The sequence below is a fragment of the Polychytrium aggregatum genome, assembly GCF_025602895.1.
Source record: "Polychytrium aggregatum strain JEL109 chromosome Unknown BJ171scaffold_147, whole genome shotgun sequence".
Taxonomy (NCBI): domain Eukaryota; kingdom Fungi; phylum Chytridiomycota; class Chytridiomycetes; order Polychytriales; genus Polychytrium; species Polychytrium aggregatum.
Window position 1 is genome coordinate 1 of NW_026516349.1, and position 19348 is coordinate 19348.

Here is a 19348-nt window from a genome sequence, read left to right on the forward strand (position 1 = left end):
TCATGACGAAAGGTGGCCGGGAAAGAAGAAGCTTATCGTCCGATAATGACGAGTCAGAGGGGGAAGATGTTCGTATCGCCGAACAGACCACCTCGCTTACTTGCGAGGTGCTGCTCGGCTGTGGGCATTTCCCGAGTTCCGTTTGACCAGAACCGGGCACTGCTGAACATCGCGACTCCGGGACAAGACTTTTCCCCGCAGTACAGGCAGAGACCCTGCTCACGACGTCGCTTTTTCTCGACGTCGGAGAGCTTAGCAGGGCGGACCGAGACAGAGTCAAGGTCCATGGGAGTGGGTGCAGAAGAGGAGGAAGAAGAAACATGCGCGGGAGAATGGTGGTGATGGGGAGCAGAGCGAGAAGAAGGAGGAGGAGGTTGGGAACGGGAGGAGATCTTGAGACGATGGAGGGCATCGTCGTACTCGACCGCTGCCTTGATCAACTCAGGCAGGGAAGCGGGAGCGGGGCGGAGACCGATGAGGTGGAACTTGACCTCAGACTTCAAACCCTCCTTGAAGAAGTGCATCTTGGTGGGTTCATCAGTCTGGACGCGGGCGGCGAGCTGGACGAAGCGGGTGGCGAAGGCTTGGCAGGACTTGAGCTGGACCAAGCGCTTGAGGTCGTTCAAGGCCTTATCTTGCGAGGAGGCCGTGTCCTCACCGAAGGTCGACTTGAGGGCAACTTCAAAATCCGCGAAGGAAGCCGGGAAGCGGTTGGCCATGTAGAAGGCGGCCTCGTACCACTTGAAGGCTTCACCGCGGAGGAAGGAGGTGGCGTACAGGACCTTCTGGCGCTCGGGCGCGAAGAAGGCAGGATCGGCGAGGAAAACCAGGTGGCACTGGGCGAGGAAGGCCGTCGTTTCATCGCGGGAACCTAGGAACTCCTTGGGCTTGTTGACCTGGTAGACCTGGCGGGGAGCGGCGGCGGGAGCTTGCAGATCTTGGATCTGACGATGGAGAGCAGCGTTCTGGGTCATGAGGGCGTTCATACGCTCCTCCATGCGCGCCAGATACGCGTTGAGGTCTGCAGGGGGTGCAGCAGGCTCAGCCATCGGATCGACGAGGGAAAGAGAGGCGAAAGAAGAAGAAAGGCCGGGAAGCCAAGAGGGAGCGTTCAAAATGATGTTAGAGTCCGAAGGGGACTCAACGGCAAAAGAAGAAGTGAGCTCGAAGTGAGCTCAGGGAAGGCAAGGGTAAAGTCCGAAGTGGACTCGGAGAGGGAGCGAGGGAAGCAAAGATCCGTTCAAGATAAGACTAGTCTCGAAATGAGACGTGAGGAACACTCAGAGAATAAAGTAGAAGGCACTTTATTTAGTCCTATTTTGAACGCTGAGGTTCGACTACACATCGCGGGGGTCAGGCTATTTATAGACAAGTCCGGACTTGGCAGCGAAGGGCGGCCAAGGGAGGGAAAAGTGGGCGATCGAGCAGGGCGAAGGGGGCGATGCACGAACGAGGGCCGAGAAGGACCACCGAGACAGGCAGAGAACCAAAGCGAGGGAGGCGCAAGCAAAAGCGAAGCACCTGGCAGGAGAAACGTGCAAAGGCGAAGCAATGTGACTCAACGTCCAAGAAGCGGATTGGTCAAGTATAAGGTTGGGGCAAATGCATGCGAGATGAACAAGAGATCGGGGCGGTCAGGCAGGTCATGAGTCACCGGTGGTGGGACACATGACCGGCAGCCGAATTGCAACCAATCGCAGCAAGGCGCGTGCACAAACAAACCGGCGCGTGCGAAGAAGACAAAGGAAGCGGAGCAGCGCGGGGAAACGGAAGTGCGGAAGGAGCGGAAATGGCAGGCAAAAGGCGGAAAATTGGAGGGGAACTGCAAAGCTACACACAAACAAACAGAAAGGCAAAAGAACAGCCAAGTGTGCAGTCAAAGTGGAGAACAAGCAGAAGCTATCCCTAACAGGTGGGCACAAAGTGTGCTTGTTTGGACAGGCGGTCCTTAACCACGAAGATCGAGTCAAAACCGTTCGAAGGTGGGAGATCCGTGATGAAGTCCATCGACAGGTCCCACCAACGTTCGGAAGGAACGGGGAGAGGATGAAGTAAACCATAAGGGGAGTGACGGGACGGCTTGGCTCGCTGGCACGCTTCACAATTAGCAATGAAGCGACGCACAGACTTACGAAGCCGGGGCCAGTGAAAGTCCCGGGAGATGAGCTCAACGGTCTTGGCAAGACCAAAGTGACCAGCGGCAGCGGAGCAGTGACGTTGCTCAAACACTTTGAGCTGGAGCTCGGGGGAAGGGACAACGATCAGGTCTTTAAAGTAAAGGAGACCGTCACGGAAGGAGTAATCACCATCAAGACGTTTGGCGTTAAAATCAGAAAGAAGGGAACAAGAAAGGGTGGCAGCTCGAATCTCGGAAAGAAAATCGGGATTCGAGCCGATAACAGTGATGCTGTCGAGAGAAATAGACTCGAACAGCTGGAGGAAGTTGGTGGAGTGGAGGGAGTCACCAGGCTTTATCTCAAAGTCAGAACGGCGACTGAGAGCATCAGCTTTGGTGTTGAGGCGACCAGGGCGGTGGTAAATGCGAAAAGCAAAGTCAGAAAGGAATTGGGCCCACCGGAACTGGCGGCGAGAAAGTTGGGAAGCGGAAGTGAACCGGGTGAGGTTCTGATGATCAGAGAAGACAAGAGTGGGATGATCAGGGTCGGCAGCCATCAAGTAATGACGCCAGGCAGTAAAGGAATCGACAATGGCAAGGAGCTCTTTGTCGTGGGTGTCATAGTTCACCTCGGCGGGACGGAATTGCCGAGAGTGAAAAGCAACGGGGTGAAGAGCGCCGTCAGGGTCAAACTGGGAAAGGACGGCACCCAAAGCAAAGTCAGAAGCATCGGGCTCAATGACAGCGGGTTTGGAGAAATCAAAGTAACGAAGAATAGGTGCGGAAGTGAAGGAACGTTTGAGAGAGTCAAAAGCCTCTTGGGCCTCGGGAGACCAAGAGAAGGTGGAAGATTTGGCGGCGAGTGAAGTCAAAGGACGAGCAAGTGCAGAAAAGTCCTTGACGAAGCGGCGATAAAAGTTTGCGAAACCAATAAAGACTTGGATGTCGCGAGCAGAAGAGGGAACAGGCCAAAGAGAAACGGCCTCGACCTTGGCAGGGTCCATTTTGATGCCATCGGCAGAAATGATCATGCCGAGAAAATCAACTTCAGAAAGGTCAAAAGAACACTTGGCCGGATTGACCTTAAGGGAGTGTTCACGAAGGCGAGAAAGAACAAGCTTAACATGCTCCTCATGCTCCTGGGGATCTTTTGAGAAGATCAGGATGTCGTCAAGATAAATGACAACACAGACACCAAGGAGGTCCGAGAAGATGTCGTTCATAAAAAACTGGAAAGCAGCGGGGGCATTCGAAAGACCAAAGGGGATAACGTTGTACTCAAATGAGCCAGATTTGCAAACAAAAGCAGTCTTCCACTCATCGCCCTTCTTGACACGAACCAAGTGGTAAGCATCAGGGAGGTCAAGGTGTGAGAAGACGCGGGCAGAAGAAAGTTTATCCAGAAGATCCTGGAAGAGGGGAAGAGGGTAGCGATTCTTCTTCGTGATGGCATTGAGGCCCCGGTAGTCGACGCAAAGGCGAAGACCACCATTGGGCTTCTTCACGAAGAAGCAGGGAGCACCAACGGGAGAAGAGGATTTGGAGATCCAACCACGTGCGAGGGCGTTGGTCAGATACTCCGAAAGAGCAGATTCCTCGGCCGGGGACAAAGGATAGACTTTCCCCGGCTTTGGCAAACGAGGTTCCTTTCCATCCTCGGTCCGTACAAACTCAATAGACAAGTCATACGGACGATGAGGAGGCAAGGAAGAAGGAGGGTCAGACTTGAGGCTGAAAACGTCGCCAAACTCATTGTATTTGAGTGGGACACCTCGAGAGTCAACAGGGGTGCCAGACTCGGCATACACCTTCGTCGTGAGCACGGACCTTATCGACACCGTAGGATACGTCTCCGGCGAAGGAGGACGGATATCCATTTGGGCAGCGAAAATGTCGAGCTTGTCTTCCCGTGCAAGACGGAGAAGGCTCGCCGCATTAACGAGCTCAATGTCGGGCGAAGATAAAGCCGTTGGCTCTTCAGAAAGCGAAGCAGAGTCAAGGCGGGAAGAAAGGGAAGGCGAAGTGCCAAAGGAGGGAGCCGGTGTAAGGGAAGGACCGGAGGGAGGAAGAGTCAAAGGCGAAGTGCCCGAAGGGGGAGGCAAAGAGCCGGAAGGGGACGAAGTGTCCAAGGAGGAAGCAGAGACATCCGCGAGGATGTGTCCATCAGCAAGGCAAGAGGGATCGGAGAAAGAAAGGGAGAGGGACTTCCAATTAACAACTGGATTATGCAAGCGCATCCAGGGAAGACCAAGAGTGATGGGAGTGGTGGAGAGTCGAGTTACAAGAAAAGAAATCGACTCGGTGTGGGAACCAATGGTCAGAGTCACAGGAACGGTTTGGAAACGAATGAAACCGGCCGAGGAACCATCAGCAAGAGAAACGGAGTAAGGAGTAGAAAGAGGGATAAGAGAGAGTTTATGGAGATCCGCAAAGGCAGGATCAATGAGGGCAAGAGCGGTGCATCCATCATCAATGAAGACAGAAAGGGAGATGGAGACCGGGCCAGAAAGACTCATGACGACAAGGGTGGCCGGAAGAAGAAGTTTATCGTCCGATAGTGACGAGTCAGAGGGGGAAGATGTTCGTATCGCCGAACAGACCACTTCGCTTACTTGCGAGGTGCTGCTCGGCTGTGGGCATTTCCCGAGTTCCGTTTGACCAGAACCGGGCACTGCTGAACATCGCGACTGCCGGGACAAGACTTTTCCCCGCAGTACAAACAGAGACCCTGCTCACGACGTCGCTTTTTCTCGACGTCGGAGAGCTTAGCAGGGCGGACCGAGACAGAGTCAAGGTCCATGGGAGTGGGCGCAGAAGAGGAGGAAGAAGAAACATGCGCGGGAGAATGGTGGTGATGGGGAGCAGAGCGAGAAGAAGGAGGAGGAGGTTGGGAACGGGAGGAGACCTTGAGACGATGAAGGGCATCGTCGTACTCAACCGCTGCCTTGATCAACTCAAGCAAGGAAGCGGGAGCGGGGCGGAGACCGATGAGGTGGAACTTGACTTCAGACTTCAAACCCTCCTTGAAGAAGTGCATCTTCGTGGGTTCGTCGGTCTGGACTCGGGCGGCAAGTTGGACGAAGCGGGTGGCGAAGGCTTGGCAGGACTTGAGCTGGACCAGGCGCTTGAGGTCGTTGAGGGCCTTGTCTTGCGAGGAGGCCGTGTCCTCACCGAAGGTCGACTTGAGGGCAACTTCGAAGTCGGCGAAGGAGGCAGGGAAGCGGTTGGCCATATAAAAGGCGGCCTCGTACCACTTGAAGGCTTCACCGCGGAGGAAGGAGGTTGCGTACAGGACCTTCTGGCGCTCGGGCGCGAAGAAGGCGGGATCGGCGAGGAAAACGAGGTGGCATTGGGCCAGGAATGCCGTTGTCTCGTCGCGGGAACCGAAGAACTCCTTGGGCTTGTTGACCTGGTAGACCTGGCGGGGAGCGGCGGCGGGAGCTTGCAGGTCCTGGATCTGACGATGGAGAGCAGCGTTCTGGGTCATGAGGGCGTTCATACGCTCCTCCATGCGCGCCAGATACGCATTGAGATCTGCAGGGGGTGCAGCAGGCTCAGCCATCGGATCGACGAGGGAAAGAGAGGCGAAAGAAGAAGAAAGGCCGGGAAGCCAAGAGGGAGCGTTCAAAATGATGTTAGAGTCCAAAGGGGACTCAACGGCAAAAGAAGAAGGTGAGCTCGAAGTGAGCTCAGGGAAAGCAAGGGTAAAGTCCGAAGTGGACTCGGAGAGGGAGCGAGGAAAGCAAAGATCCGTTCAAGATAAGACTTGTCTCGAAATGAGACGTGAGGAACACTCAGAGAATAAAGTAGAAGGCACTTTATTTAGTCCTATTTTGAACGCTGAGGTTCGACTACACATCGCGGGGGTCAGGCTATTTATAGACAAGTCCGGACTTGGCAGCGAAGGGCGGCCAAGGGAGGGAAAAGTGGGCGATCGAGCAGGGCGAAGGGGGCGATGCACAAGCGAGGGCCGAGAAGGACCACCGAGACAGGCAGAGAACCAAAGCGAGAGAGGCGCAAGCAAAAGCGAAGCACCTGGCAGGAGAAACGTGCAAAGGCGAAGCAATGTGACTCAACGTCCAAGAAGCGGATTGGTCAAGTATAAGGTTGGGGCAAATGCATGCGAGATGAACAAGAGATCGGGGCGGTCAGGCAGGTCATGAGTCAGCGGTGGGGGGACACATGACCGGCAGCCGAATTGCAACCAATCGCAGCAAGGCGCGTGCACAAACAAACCGGCGCGTGCGAAGAAGACAAAGGAAGCGGAGCAGCGCGGGAAAACGGAAGTGCGGAAGGAGCGGAAAAGACAGGCAAAAGGCGGAAAATTGGAGGGGAACTGCAAAGCTACACACAAACAAGCAAAGCGCAAAGGAACAGCCAAGTGTGCAGTCAAAGTGGAGAACAAGCAGAAGCTATCCCTAACACTTCCCCAGTTTTCATCTGTCAAATCACAAGCGAGGTTATCAACCAAGAATCCATGAACCCAGAACAAGCAACCAAGAACCTCACCAAGATCCAAACAAACCTCGTATCCCAGTACCAAGATGTCTTCCAAGACCTTACCTCGCTGCCACCAAGTCGTCCCGGCATTGACATGTCCATCAAGTTGGAGCCGAACTCCAAACCGACTTGGTCCTCCCTGTACCAAATGCCACAAGAGGAGTTAGAACGCCTCAAAGAAGAACTTACCAGGCTCCTCAAGATCGGTCACATCCAGAAATCCGTGTCCCCGTACGGTGCTCCGATCTTCTGGGTGAAACAAGGAGAGAAGTTCAGACTCGTGTTCGACTACCGCGCTCTGAACCGCATCACCATCAAGGATCGTACCGCGCTCCCTAACATGCGTGAGATGATCGACCGCCTCTCCAAATGCAAAGTGTTCTCAAAGCTCGACCTGCAACGAGGATTCCATCAAATCCGAATCTCACCTGACGACACCGACAAGACCGCCTTCAGGACCAAGTACGGCCACTTCGAATGGCTGGTCATGCCATTCGGCCTCGCGAACAGTCCCTCGGTGTTCCAGAGTGCCATGAACGACGTCTTCAGAGACGTCATCGACGACTACGTGTTCGTGTACGTCGATGACATCCTGATTGCCTCCGAAGACGAAGCCAAACACCTGGAACACCTGGAAGAAGTATTCAAGGGACTGCGTCAGTACCAGCTCAGAGTCAAGCCAGAGAAGTGCTCCTTCTTCCAAAACCGTGTTACCTACCTCGGGTTTGACATTGGTGAAGGCATTATCAATGTCCATCCGTCCAGGACCGAAGCACTCGAGAATTTCCCACGCCCCGTGACAGAACACCAACTCAGGAGCTTCCTGGGACTGGCGAACACGATCATGCCGTTCGTCCCAGGGCTCGCATCCCTCGTTGGTCCCTTGAGCTCCGCCATCAAGTCCAAGTCCAAGAATTCCATGGCCCCTGTCGAATGGAACCAAGACCTGATTAGTCGCTTCGAACAAGTCAGGTCCCTGGCCCCACAAGCTCTCGACATGTTCGACCCCTCACTCGATGTCCACCTCCACACCGACTGGTCAGAGTCCAACTCTGCCATCGGCGGTTGGGTTGGACAAGACTACGACGGCGACGGAGTAGTCAAACCCCCATCGCCTTCCACTCCCAGAAGCTCCACGGCCCGGAGCTCAACTACTCCGCCTACGACGGAGAGCTCCTCGCCATCACCCGACACCTCGACAAATTCCGAGGGTATCTCACCGGTAGGAAGGTCCATCTCCACACGGACCAGAAAACCTTGAGGCACATCCTCGACTCCAAGAACCTGAACCGGCGACAGCAGCGTGCCGTCGCCACCATGCTCGACTTCGACCTTGAGATCGAGTGGATCCCCGGATCCTGGAACAAGGTGGCGGATGCGTTGTCGAGAATGCCACACAACCAGAGCAAGGAAGTACAAGTGTCAATCATCAACGCCATCCAAGCTTTCGGCCCCGAACGCTGCTCACCGACGAGATCAAGTCCCATTACTCCCAAGATGCAGCACTGTCCCTCATACACCAAGCGCTCACCACCAACGATCCCTCGGTCCTCAAGTCCTGGATGCGGGCTCAACTCCACAGGTTCTCCCTAGAAAACGGCGTCATTCTGTTTGACAGCCACCGTGTTTGTGTAGCTGGGGGGGGATCTAAATCGAAAGATCATTAGTCAGTTCCACGACTCCCTCTGCGCCGCACATCCCGGCACCAATGTCCTCCTCAAGTCCCTCGCCGCCCATTACCATTGGCCCTGGATGTCCAAGGATGTATCCTCCTGGGTGTCCCACTGCGACGTCTGTCAAAGATCAAAGATAAGGCGTCAGCAGGCATATGGTCACTTCTCCAAGGTCCCACCGCCCACTCGCAAGATGGATGTCATCGCCATCGACTTCATCCTTGGTCTACCCGCTGTCACTGACCCCCACTCCGGCAAGACGTACAACACCGTCACCCTCTTCGTCGACGCACTGACGAAGTACGTCGTCCTCGTACCTGGCTCCAAGAACGACACGGCCCAAGACGTTGCCAGACAGTACTTTGAGGACGTTTTCGTCCACTTTGGCCTGGCGGGAACCTTCGTCACCGACCGGGACCCCCGCTTCCGGTCGGCCTTCTGGGGTAGGCTCAGCGAAATCCTGAAGACCCAGCTCCGGATCGCCTTCGCCTACCACCATGAAGCCGCAGGCCAAGTGGAACGATTCGTGCCTGTGGTGGTAAAAGCAATCAGATGCTCAGCCCACACGTTCAAAACAAACTGGCTCGCACAACTTCCCTACGTGCAATTCGCCATCAACAACCATACCTCCTCCTCGACCGGGTATTCCTCCTTCTACCTCCTCCACGGACAGCATCCCAGGTCGCCGGCCAACCTCGCAGTAGTCGGCACGACGGACCCAGTGGCCCAGTCCGTAGAGGAGATGCAAGCCACGGTCGATGTCGTCGTCGAGAACCTGAAGAGGGCGCAAGACAAAGCAAGTTACTATGCGAACCTTCACAGGACCGACATCCAGTACAACATCGGCGACCAGGTCCTGATCAATACGGCCACTTACCACTTCGACCACGACGACATCGACCCGTCCAAGCTCCAGCTACCCTACGTCGGTCCCTACAAGGTGTTGGAGAAGATTGGTTCAAATGGATACAGGTTAGAGCTCCCGTCCACCGTCAGATTCTCACCAGAGTTTCCCACGGCAGCCCTCGTCCCCTATAGGGCTCCACCTCCCGAACAGGTCCTGTACACGAACCCACCTGCCGACGAGAACGACGAGTTCGAGGTGGAGACGCTTCGAGCCCACCGCATGGACCGACGCCACACGAAGAACATGAAGAAACGACAGCAATTCCTCGTCAGCTGGACCGGCTACGACGACTCCTTCGACTCCTGGGAGCCGCTCGAAGTCCTCCTGGCTAATGCCCCCGACTCGCTGCTGGACTTCCTGGACGCCCACCCCGACACGCCAGAGGCAAACGAACTTACCAGGGTTTGTCGAGATCGCGTCCAGAGTCGAAAAATTTGACCCAGGCGCGACCGCAAATTTTTCTGGGGGGGATGTCAGGGTTCAAACCGCACTTTCCCACGGCTGGAACCAGGTGTGACACGCTTCCCGATCCAGCATGCCTGCCCGCGTTTGGGGTACACGAGCGCGTCTGTCCAGTCCCGTTTATTGTTCCCACAGTCATGTACCATGAGAAACCAGATAAATAAACCACTTCCCTCGCCCGGCCCTTCCTAGGCGAGTGAACCTCTCCCAATCTTCTTGACCAGTCCCCACGATCGGTTTCTCGCTCCACGACCCCGTTTTCCCAGTTCCGGTTCCAAACAACGGGGCGATGCAGGCAAGGGGTCGCCGATGGCGCCCACGGACGATTGATGGGATAGTGGTGATAGGAAACCGAACAAAAGGAGTTGCAATATGATCAGATGGCTACTCTTGGTTGCTGGCACTGGGGTATCTCCAATTTATTGTAGGAAACACGCAAGTCATAGTGGGCGTAGTTTTGCGGAGTCTCCTCGGGCACGTGCGCAGTGCTGTCACCGCGACATTTGACGTCGCGACCGAGTCGACACAGTTCACACGATAATTTATTTATTTAGTAAAAAAAATGTTTCTCGCTAATCGATTGTCTCAAATTAGAATTTATTACGAATTGGATGGACCAATGAGTTGTTGATTGAATATATATGGGTCTCTGATCAATATCCACTATGATTTCATAATTTCAACGTTTTGGCGTCCATTATGTGCGTATGCCGCGAAAAATAGAGTTCACGAACACGCCCAGTTCAACTTCCAATTGGGTAAAATATTCAAAAATTTGAAAATCCTCAGTTGGGATTGGGTATTGATGCTTCCATCGTGATACAAAGTGTTTAGTATCAATACTGATCACCTTGATTCACAGAAAGGGAAACCTTTAGGATAACTGACAAGTGGTAATTCAATGGATCTTACCCGTGTAGATATCACAAGGAGTCATTATGTCGAGCTTGACCTTTAATGCAGCACTTTGGGGGAGTAAGAGCAATACATGTGGTATGGGAGGGTAAAAAATCAATAAACCAAAAACTCACTGATGAATGACCTGGAGGCGATCATCCACCAGTTGCCTAATATGGACTTTGTGTCACCATTTTATTTTGGGATGTAACCCGATGACAAGGATTCTCCCTTATGTTATTATATTATGTGGGAGTAATCGTGCCGATATGGCTGCTCAAAGTCGAATCTACAGCCCATAAGAACAATATTGGAAGCCATAGCAGCCTTGATGATCAAATAATTTATCGAGGTGGGAATGTGGGGAAGGGAAAGTCACCCAGTGATTTGCATTATCTCCCAATTGGGTAATGTCGATCTAGATTCCGATTCCACCATACTGGAGTCCTTCAGTGGAGGTTGATAAATACTTAAGTGTTCGAAAGCTTGTAGATGCCTATTTGAATGTATATTACGAGACTGTAGGTGACACCACGTTTCCATTTTTGGCTTTTTTGTGACATTGGCTCGCCAAATGGTAGCCGAGTGGGGTGGCAACCCTCTCGTCAAAAATGGCAAGCGATGAATATTGACAGAAAAATGACTGACAAGTTCCCAAATGTTGACCATTCGACCATTTTTGGGAGTCACTATTTATCATGGACTATTGGTTGTGGCACAACCACAGTGAGAAAGTACGGATGTCCATTGCATCCGTGTTTGGTTAAGGTTGCCTCATCCTGTAAAGTGCTGGCCTTGGTGCGACAGGTCAGCGCCAAATGCAAGAAACCGGATCAGAGTCCGATCGGGCAAGTTAAAGGGCGGGGAACTGTTTGTGGTTACTTGAGGAGCAGGACTGGGAGGTCAAGAGGATCGGAGACACGAAGATGATAGAGTGGTAATTTATTGAATTCCTCACAGGCGGAGTGTCCAGCAAAGGTCAAGGGACGGGTATATAACCGGTTGGTAGCCTTTTCTGACAAATATCGAGAAACAGGGTCAAGTTGACGAGGAGGTTCTGCGAAGAGTATGATACCAAGGATGCTTGCGGGTATTCTGACCATGGCTGTGCATCTAGAATTCCTAGGGGGCAAAGGCACACCACCCAATTTGCCGCGGTTAGGGAATCATAGTAGCTCATTTGCCCCTTATGTGGCATGGTTCATGACACCAATCTTATCCTCAGCGGCATCTCCAAGTACTTTGTCGAGGGCAATGCACTCTCGTCACTCAAACTTCAACTCGCCAAACATCGGGGCATTTCCAGGAGGCCTCAACAAGGTTAGGCCCGGTCTCTGCCAGAGAACCACCAGAGGCGGCTGACGCCAGCCAACCAGCCAACAAGAGTGGCTGTCTGGCAGAGACCAGACCTATCCTTGTCGGTGCATAGCGGGCCTTGTCTAAGGGCGCCTTATGCACCGAGGGACACACGCTACCGTGTCCTTAGGCAGGCGACCAGGCACTGCTAAGCACGCCCTTAGCGTTGTGTTAGGATAGCGGGGGGCACCGGGCTGCTGTGGGCTGGCCTTTGTGCATCCTATGGGTATGCACAGCAGCGCCAGACAGCCTTTGGACCACGCCCACAGGACAAGGGCTCCTTCCTAACAAGCCGCTGAGGGTGGTGGGTCGGTCGTGTTCACCACCACCTTTCCCCCAGAGGTCCAGACCACACCAAGAGAGTGTGGACGTGGCTTGTGTGGGTGGGGGAACACGTCCTGTGCGTGGCGCCTACCACCTGTAACGGGACTGGGTACTGGACTGGAAATGGACGGACTGAGGCGAGCGAGTTGAGCCAGGGTTGCTAGGAGTATGCCGAATATGTCATCTCGCCGGTTTATTTTCGGCGGGAGACGCATTGCATTTACAACCCTGAGGGGTATAGGACCAGCTTGCCTGCACTCCTTGGGGCTTGTTGATTTCCATCGGGATGTCTTCCGGGTTGTCCTGGCGCTCCCTGTCCGCGTGCCCGTGACACCACTTTGGGCCCGTGTCCGGCACTCTATCGCGCCCTCATTCCTTGATTATCCTGCCAAGTCTTTGCTCCACAGTCAGAACCTACTCAGAACAGCAACCATTCATTTGTTGAGAAGGCGCATAAGTAAGCTACAATTCATTTAAATGGATCGAAGCCATCTCGGAATCTTCTACGGTGCACAGCACAGATGCTAAGGCAACCTGAAAAAATTCCCTTGTTCGTGGATTGGCTTATGTTCGATAGAGTTCGAATGACGGAGAGACAATATACAGTGGCTTCCAAAAGTGTTCCAATGTTTTGGTAGTCCGAATGTTATGAACGCGGTCGCCGATCATACGACGCGTCATTCATGACCCGCGCTGCATGGCCACTCGGGCGTGATTCATGACCGTGGGAAACATAGGTCGGAGCTCGAATATATTCTCCGCAGGGCGAGCAGGGGAGGGTGAGGCATAGACTTAAATAGAACACCCCGTCCCCTCCGGGATGAACGCTAGTGAATTATCACCTCAATAAACGATCATCACTCTCCTTGCCAGCCCCTGTTCAGCCCTGCCCCTGCTTCCTTGTTCTTGCCCTCGGTTCCTCAGTCCTGCCCCTGCCCAGTTCCTGACACCGAACAGAAAAAACTGTATCTCCCTCGGAATGCCTCGGAACAACCTTCAACTTTGCAAGCAGGTCACCTGACATCTTGTGCGTATGTTGGCAAGTATGGTGACACGATTCCTATAAATGGCTAAAATACCAAAGTTCGAGTCAACTCCAAGCAATGGAACACTTTTTTGACCCTGTGCAATATGACCTTCTTGGTTCACTGGATTTGCATTTACTGGTATTCCTGTGATTGGAATGACTCCAAACTTTCTAGATGCTATCTACACGGGCAGATACCATATCTGACAGGATTTGATTACGTGACAACATCATCTCCCCTACGTAAGCATTGTGCATCTTAGTAGTCAATAGTAGGGTTCGAATTTCTGTCACATGATGGTTATTGCAGCAATTTGAGGTATCCAACTTCCTGGGACATTTGAAACAGTTGTGAAACTCAATATTGTCACATATATTGACGTTTTGGAGGTGGATATATTTCAGCATATCGTATTTTTGGGTTTTTGGCCTTCAAACAAATTGTGCTCAATTGCAACTAACGTCACCAATTCCAATCGTAACCACTCCAAATCGTCATTAAAATCTTCAAGATAACTGCTCAGTGATATCCATGGCCGTTAATTGGTTGGGGATATTCAATTGGACCTCATTTCGTTGGAAACACACATCATACCTCACATGATATTTCGTTGATCCACACCCAATTGTGTATCCCTCACAATACACGAGGCCCATAAGCCCCAAATTGCTCACATAGGGTCTAGAGTGTCACAGAAGCATGATAGAAAAGATTTGGAGTGATTGGATGTTGGTTGTTGCTTTGCACAAGTGGACGGGGTAAATGGTCGATTGGAGGGGATTGGCAAAATAGTAATTATCGACACACACGTCCGACAAACTTAACCAACTACCCTTGAAGCGATTCCGAACACAGTGGAACGGTAAGAAGAACACTATTTGTACATTTTTATGGCAAAACAACTTCGATAGCTCACGATGGGGGACGGCAAATCAAATTTTAGTGAGCATCCAAAGGGATGTAGTAAAGTAGGTTTGACCATATGACATATATTTTAGTTCTAAAATCACCAGGAATGATCCAAAAGGCTGTTCCATGTCCGAAGCATAATAATTGACAAAAAATGGTAATTAACTGTTTTCATTGAACATATGGCATGATTACAAAAATGGCATCATACGATTATGATGCCACCAATTGAAGTTGCTTCAAGTGGAAGCAACACATAATTGGATGATTGGAATATGGTCATTGAGCTATTTGAAGGATATTTGTGTAATTTGGTGAGGTTTGGATCATGAATTTGGCATCTAATCGAGAGGTAGGATCATCTGTGGTAAGGGTCAAAAAAGTGTTCCATTGCATGGAGTTGACTCGAACTTTGGTATTTTAGCCATTTATAGGAATCGTGTCACCATACTTGCCAACATACGCACAAGATGTCAGGTGACCTGCTTGCAAAGTTGAAGGTTGTTCCGAGGCATTCCGAGGGAGATACAGTTTTTTCTGTTCGGACTACCAAAACATTGGAACACTTATTTGAGCTACTGTAGCCGAGGAGCAGATAAGGAAATGGTGCGCGCTCCTGTATGACTCTGGGCGGGTCAACGTCTCAGGCTGCCGCACATATTAACCTGCCCCTCGCCCAGCTCTTCTTGAGATCATCTGAAAATATAGTGGCCTTGGCTACAAAGTGGGACTTGAGAGGGAGAGTGCCTTGCGGAGGAGAGTCTTGAGATACTGAGGAGCTTCAGCCGAAATGATTGGAGAGCCTCCGTTGGCGAAGAATACTTGACGTCCGGCCAGGGTTTCGTCCTCCTCGTTCAACCCAGTCCAAACGTCACCCATCTCCAACAGAATCTCACAAGCAGCCACAGCAAAGGAATGAACATCGGTACAAAAGTTCGGACGAATGGGGTTGGTCGGGCGCACTCTCTCCGGGGCCATATAACTCAAAGTCCCATACAAGCCGTACTCATGAGTAAGAGGTATCTCGGCTACAGCGGATTCATTCTTACAGAGATTGAAAGAGCAGGTGAAATCACAAAGCAGAAGGTGGTGGTCGTCACTGACCAGGGTGTGGTGGGGTTCCATGTCTGAATACACCATTCTGTTGCTGTGAATATATGCCAATCCCTCTGCCCTCTCAAGGACCCAACGAATCTTTGTATCAAGGGGGAAGGGTGTTGTGCGTGAAGAAATGAAACGAGCAAGGTCTCTGTTCTGCCGGTAAGGACTCAAACAAACTGGGTAACCACATCGAAGAATAGAAACCGCCTCAAGCTCCAGTATTCTGGAGTGCTTAAGACGGCACCAAACATCAGCCTCCCACTGAAAACGGAGAACGTTGGGTCTCTTCTTTTCCTTGCTGGGCAGGGGGCGCTCCCTTTCCTTCTCCCTGGGTGTGGTAATGTGTTTCGTACATACCACTTTGCGTTGTTCAGTTTGGAAAAAGTTATAACCACGACGTCGGTTTCGTTGAGAGGATAGGAGCGCCAGCGGGGGTAGCAAGAAACCTGCTTCGAGGGGACGACAGGATAGTCGATCCACAGCTGGGTTATTTCATCATATAAGTGTTTACGGGGCATTCTTAAAAAAACGGGGGAGATGGGGTGAGAGGACGGTGTGGGCTCTGGCGTTTCGCGTTTTTACGTTTTGGCCCTCCCGGAATATGGCACCAGGGTGTCGGGTAACTTCGAGTATGCCCTGCCGAGTAACTCCGTCAGATGGCGATTGGCCGAGTTGATTATACCGGGAACCCTTGACACACGAGGTCGTGGGTTCGATTGGGCAAAAATATTTTCATTTATTTCATTTCTGGGCTGCGCCACATCAAACCAGTGGACGAGTCGTAATTTAATTTTGGCTTTGTATCTCTTCCGGTGCCTGCCGGGGGGTGGCTGCCAAGTACGGGTCCCGCCCTCGTTCTCCCTTTTACAGGTGCTCAAACAATTGTTCGAATGTTCTGTACCTTTGACTTTCCAATGGTAAAACTCAGTGAATATCCTTCCGAACGGCCCCAAATTTGACACACAGATTCTCAAGCCACTTATTCACGTGTCAGTTGAGTATCGTTACACCAAAGCTTAATCAGCAAGTTTGGCTGGAGTTCGAATCCCAGTGGTGTATTCGAACAATTTTTTGACCCTTGCCGTTTTGATCATCCATGGCCACTTGCGACCCAGTAGGTCCATTTTGAATGATCATATCTTCATGAAACTTTATAGATGGTATTCCAAAGATGTCTGCTTCTGTTTTTATGAAGTACAAATGTGTTGATTGGGTGAAATTGTACCGTTTGATAGTCCGGTAAATGATCTTTGTGATGACCGTGCAACCCGCACCAAAGGCCCCGAAGTGAAATTTTTCTCAACAAAAACGTAAGGAATCACGTTTCCAATGTCTTTGGAAAAAAACTTAGTAATTTGATAAATTATTGATGAAGTTCAGTTTGAGGGGTCGTGCTTCTGGGAATACAGTGGCTCCAAAAAGTGTCCCAATGTTTTGTGGTTTCGCCTTTGATTCCCTCCCCATTGCATGTTTATGATTCGATCAGCCCCATATTTTGCAGCCTGGATGTCCTGCTTCACTATCATCACTTTCCCAAATCTTGTAACACAATCTCCAAAAATGGAAGCATGGCACCAGTTCGAACCCAACACAGTCATTGGGACACTTCTTTGACTCTTACAATTTTCACCCTCCAAGTGCACTTGAGGGACTGTATCTCGTCCCAAAATGCTCCATTCTCTTTGAAACCTTGCACAGAGTCTCCATACATACTGTGCATGCCTGAGCCTGAAGTGAAAGTGTTTGGTATGACAGAATTCCAAGTTGCAATATTGGCCAATAGTAACATTATGTTGGAACCCGTACTTTCAAAATCTTGATGGAATCATCGTTTTATGACTGGAACATGTTCTCGGCATCATTTTGAGATGTATTGCATAATCCTTAGTGTTCTCAATGCCATCCGGAGATGGTTTACTTATTTTTGTATTTATTCATGGTGAGCCCAAATAATATCGTCTTCGCCGTATTCATGTCAAAACCAAAGCTAACCTCCCAATACTTGACCCAACGGTAGATCGAAGAGCCTGAATTGGTATATGATGTGTAAAAAAATCTTTTGGGGATCACGACGATTGGATATCAGGAAATCATCGATTTGGATGGAATTGTGATACTGACATGATCTTCGGAATACGGTGATTAAATTGGAATCAAGTAATGAGGTATATGAGCGTTTCAATTGCATACGTTAGTGACTTATGCAGAATGCTCAATATTGGACATTAATACAGATCAAATATTTTGCGATTTGAATGCCCAATGGAAATCGTATTGGATTCTGATGATTTGCGGTATTGACTATCATGTGGTGGTGTTATTTTCCACCATATATTGTATTATATCGATCATAATTACCAAATATCTGATTGAAAGTGGTTTATCGGAATGTGCCATCCAGGGTGGCCTCATCAGATATCGACCCGGAACCCACCTCAATGATGGTTGTATCTATGTATAAAATCCCAAAATGATGCCGAGAACATGTTCCAGTCATAAAACCAGTGATTCCATCAAGATTTTGAAAGTACGGGTTCCAACATAATGTTACTATTGGCCAATATTGCAACTTGGAATTCTGTCATACCAAACACTTTCACTTCAGGCTCAGGCATGCACAGTATGTATGGAGACTCTGTGCAAGGTTTCAAAGAGAATGGAGCATTTTGGGACGAGATACAGTCCCTCAAGTGCACTTGGAGGGTGAAAATTGTAAGAGTCAAAGAAGTGTCCCAATGACTGTGTTGGGTTCGAACTGGTGCCATGCTTCCATTTTTGGAGATTGTGTTACAAGATTTGGGAAAGTGATGATAGTGAAGCAGGACATCCAGGCTGCAAAATATGGGGCTGATCGAATCATAAACATGCAATGGGGAGGGAATCAAAGGCGAAACCACAAAACATTGGGACACTTTTTGGAGCCACTGTATTCCCAGAAGCACGACCCCTCAAACTGAACTTCATCAATAATTTATCAAATTACTAAGTTTTTTTCCAAAGACATTGGAAACGTGATTCCTTACGTTTTTGTTGAGAAAAATTTCACTTCGGGGCCTTTGGTGCGGGTTGCACGGTCATCACAAAGATCATTTACCGGACTATCAAACGGTACAATTTCACCCAATCAACACATTTGTACTTCATAAAAACAGAAGCAGACATCTTTGGAATACCATCTATAAAGTTTCATGAAGATATGATCATTCAAAATGGACCTACTGGGTCGCAAGTGGCCATGGATGATCAAAACGGCAAGGGTCAAAAAATTGTTCGAATACACCACTGGGATTCGAACTCCAGCCAAACTTGCTGATTAAGCTTTGGTGTAACGATACTCAACTGACACGTGAATAAGTGGCTTGAGAATCTGTGTGTCAAATTTGGGGCCGTTCGGAAGGATATTCACTGAGTTTTACCATTGGAAAGTCAAAGGTACAGAACATTCGAACAATTGTTTGAGCACCTGTAGGGTTCCGCTCCATCGCCCTCATCTGTCCGGTCAGTAAGCACCACTCCCCTTGCATTGCTACTCCCATATGGACACCTCGCGAGGTCGTTTGGCATTTGAGTCTCGGTTGTGGATACTCGGCATGCATGTTGGATGCAGGCTTGTTTGTAGGCCAACCTGCTGAAGAGTTCAGTTGTGACCTCACCGTCACCACTGTTTGCTTCGTCGATATTCGGGCCGAGACAGCGAATTTTTCGAACCTCTCCTCTTCCTGGTGACCATGTCTGTCGTTGGCGTAAACAGCAGGATGCCTTACAAGCCGATTGCTGAGTGCTTGCCTCATGTTCTCAGAGGTTTGAGCCTGCGATGTCCGGAGCTCTTGTTTGGATGCAGGCGTTTCCCCTTTTGATCATTCCTGTGAAGCCCACCCACAGGCTACGGTAAAAAGTTACCTGTGAGTGGGTTTGTTTGGCATCGAGGGCTCGGGACTCGGGTACTATGGGGGCCATATACAGAATGGACTCAGGGACCCCTTCCAATATCGCTTTGACTCTGGATGGCTGGTGACAGCCTTGCTTATGTGTTCATTGTTACTGAAGATAAGGTTTCCCGCGACAAGTGCCAGGG

The 19348-nt window shown here is 50.7% G+C and overlaps 1 protein-coding gene across 1 annotated transcript; it reads right to left on the reverse strand.

The window, feature by feature from the left end:
* Positions 1-14965: 14965 nt before the first annotated feature.
* BJ171DRAFT_615583 (kinase-like domain-containing protein) lies at positions 14966-15540 on the reverse strand (the record flags this gene model as incomplete). Its single annotated transcript, XM_053115330.1, has 1 exon — positions 14966-15540. A coding segment is annotated over one exon (575 nt), but the record flags the coding sequence as incomplete, so codon positions are not given.
* Positions 15541-19348: the final 3808 nt, after the last annotated feature.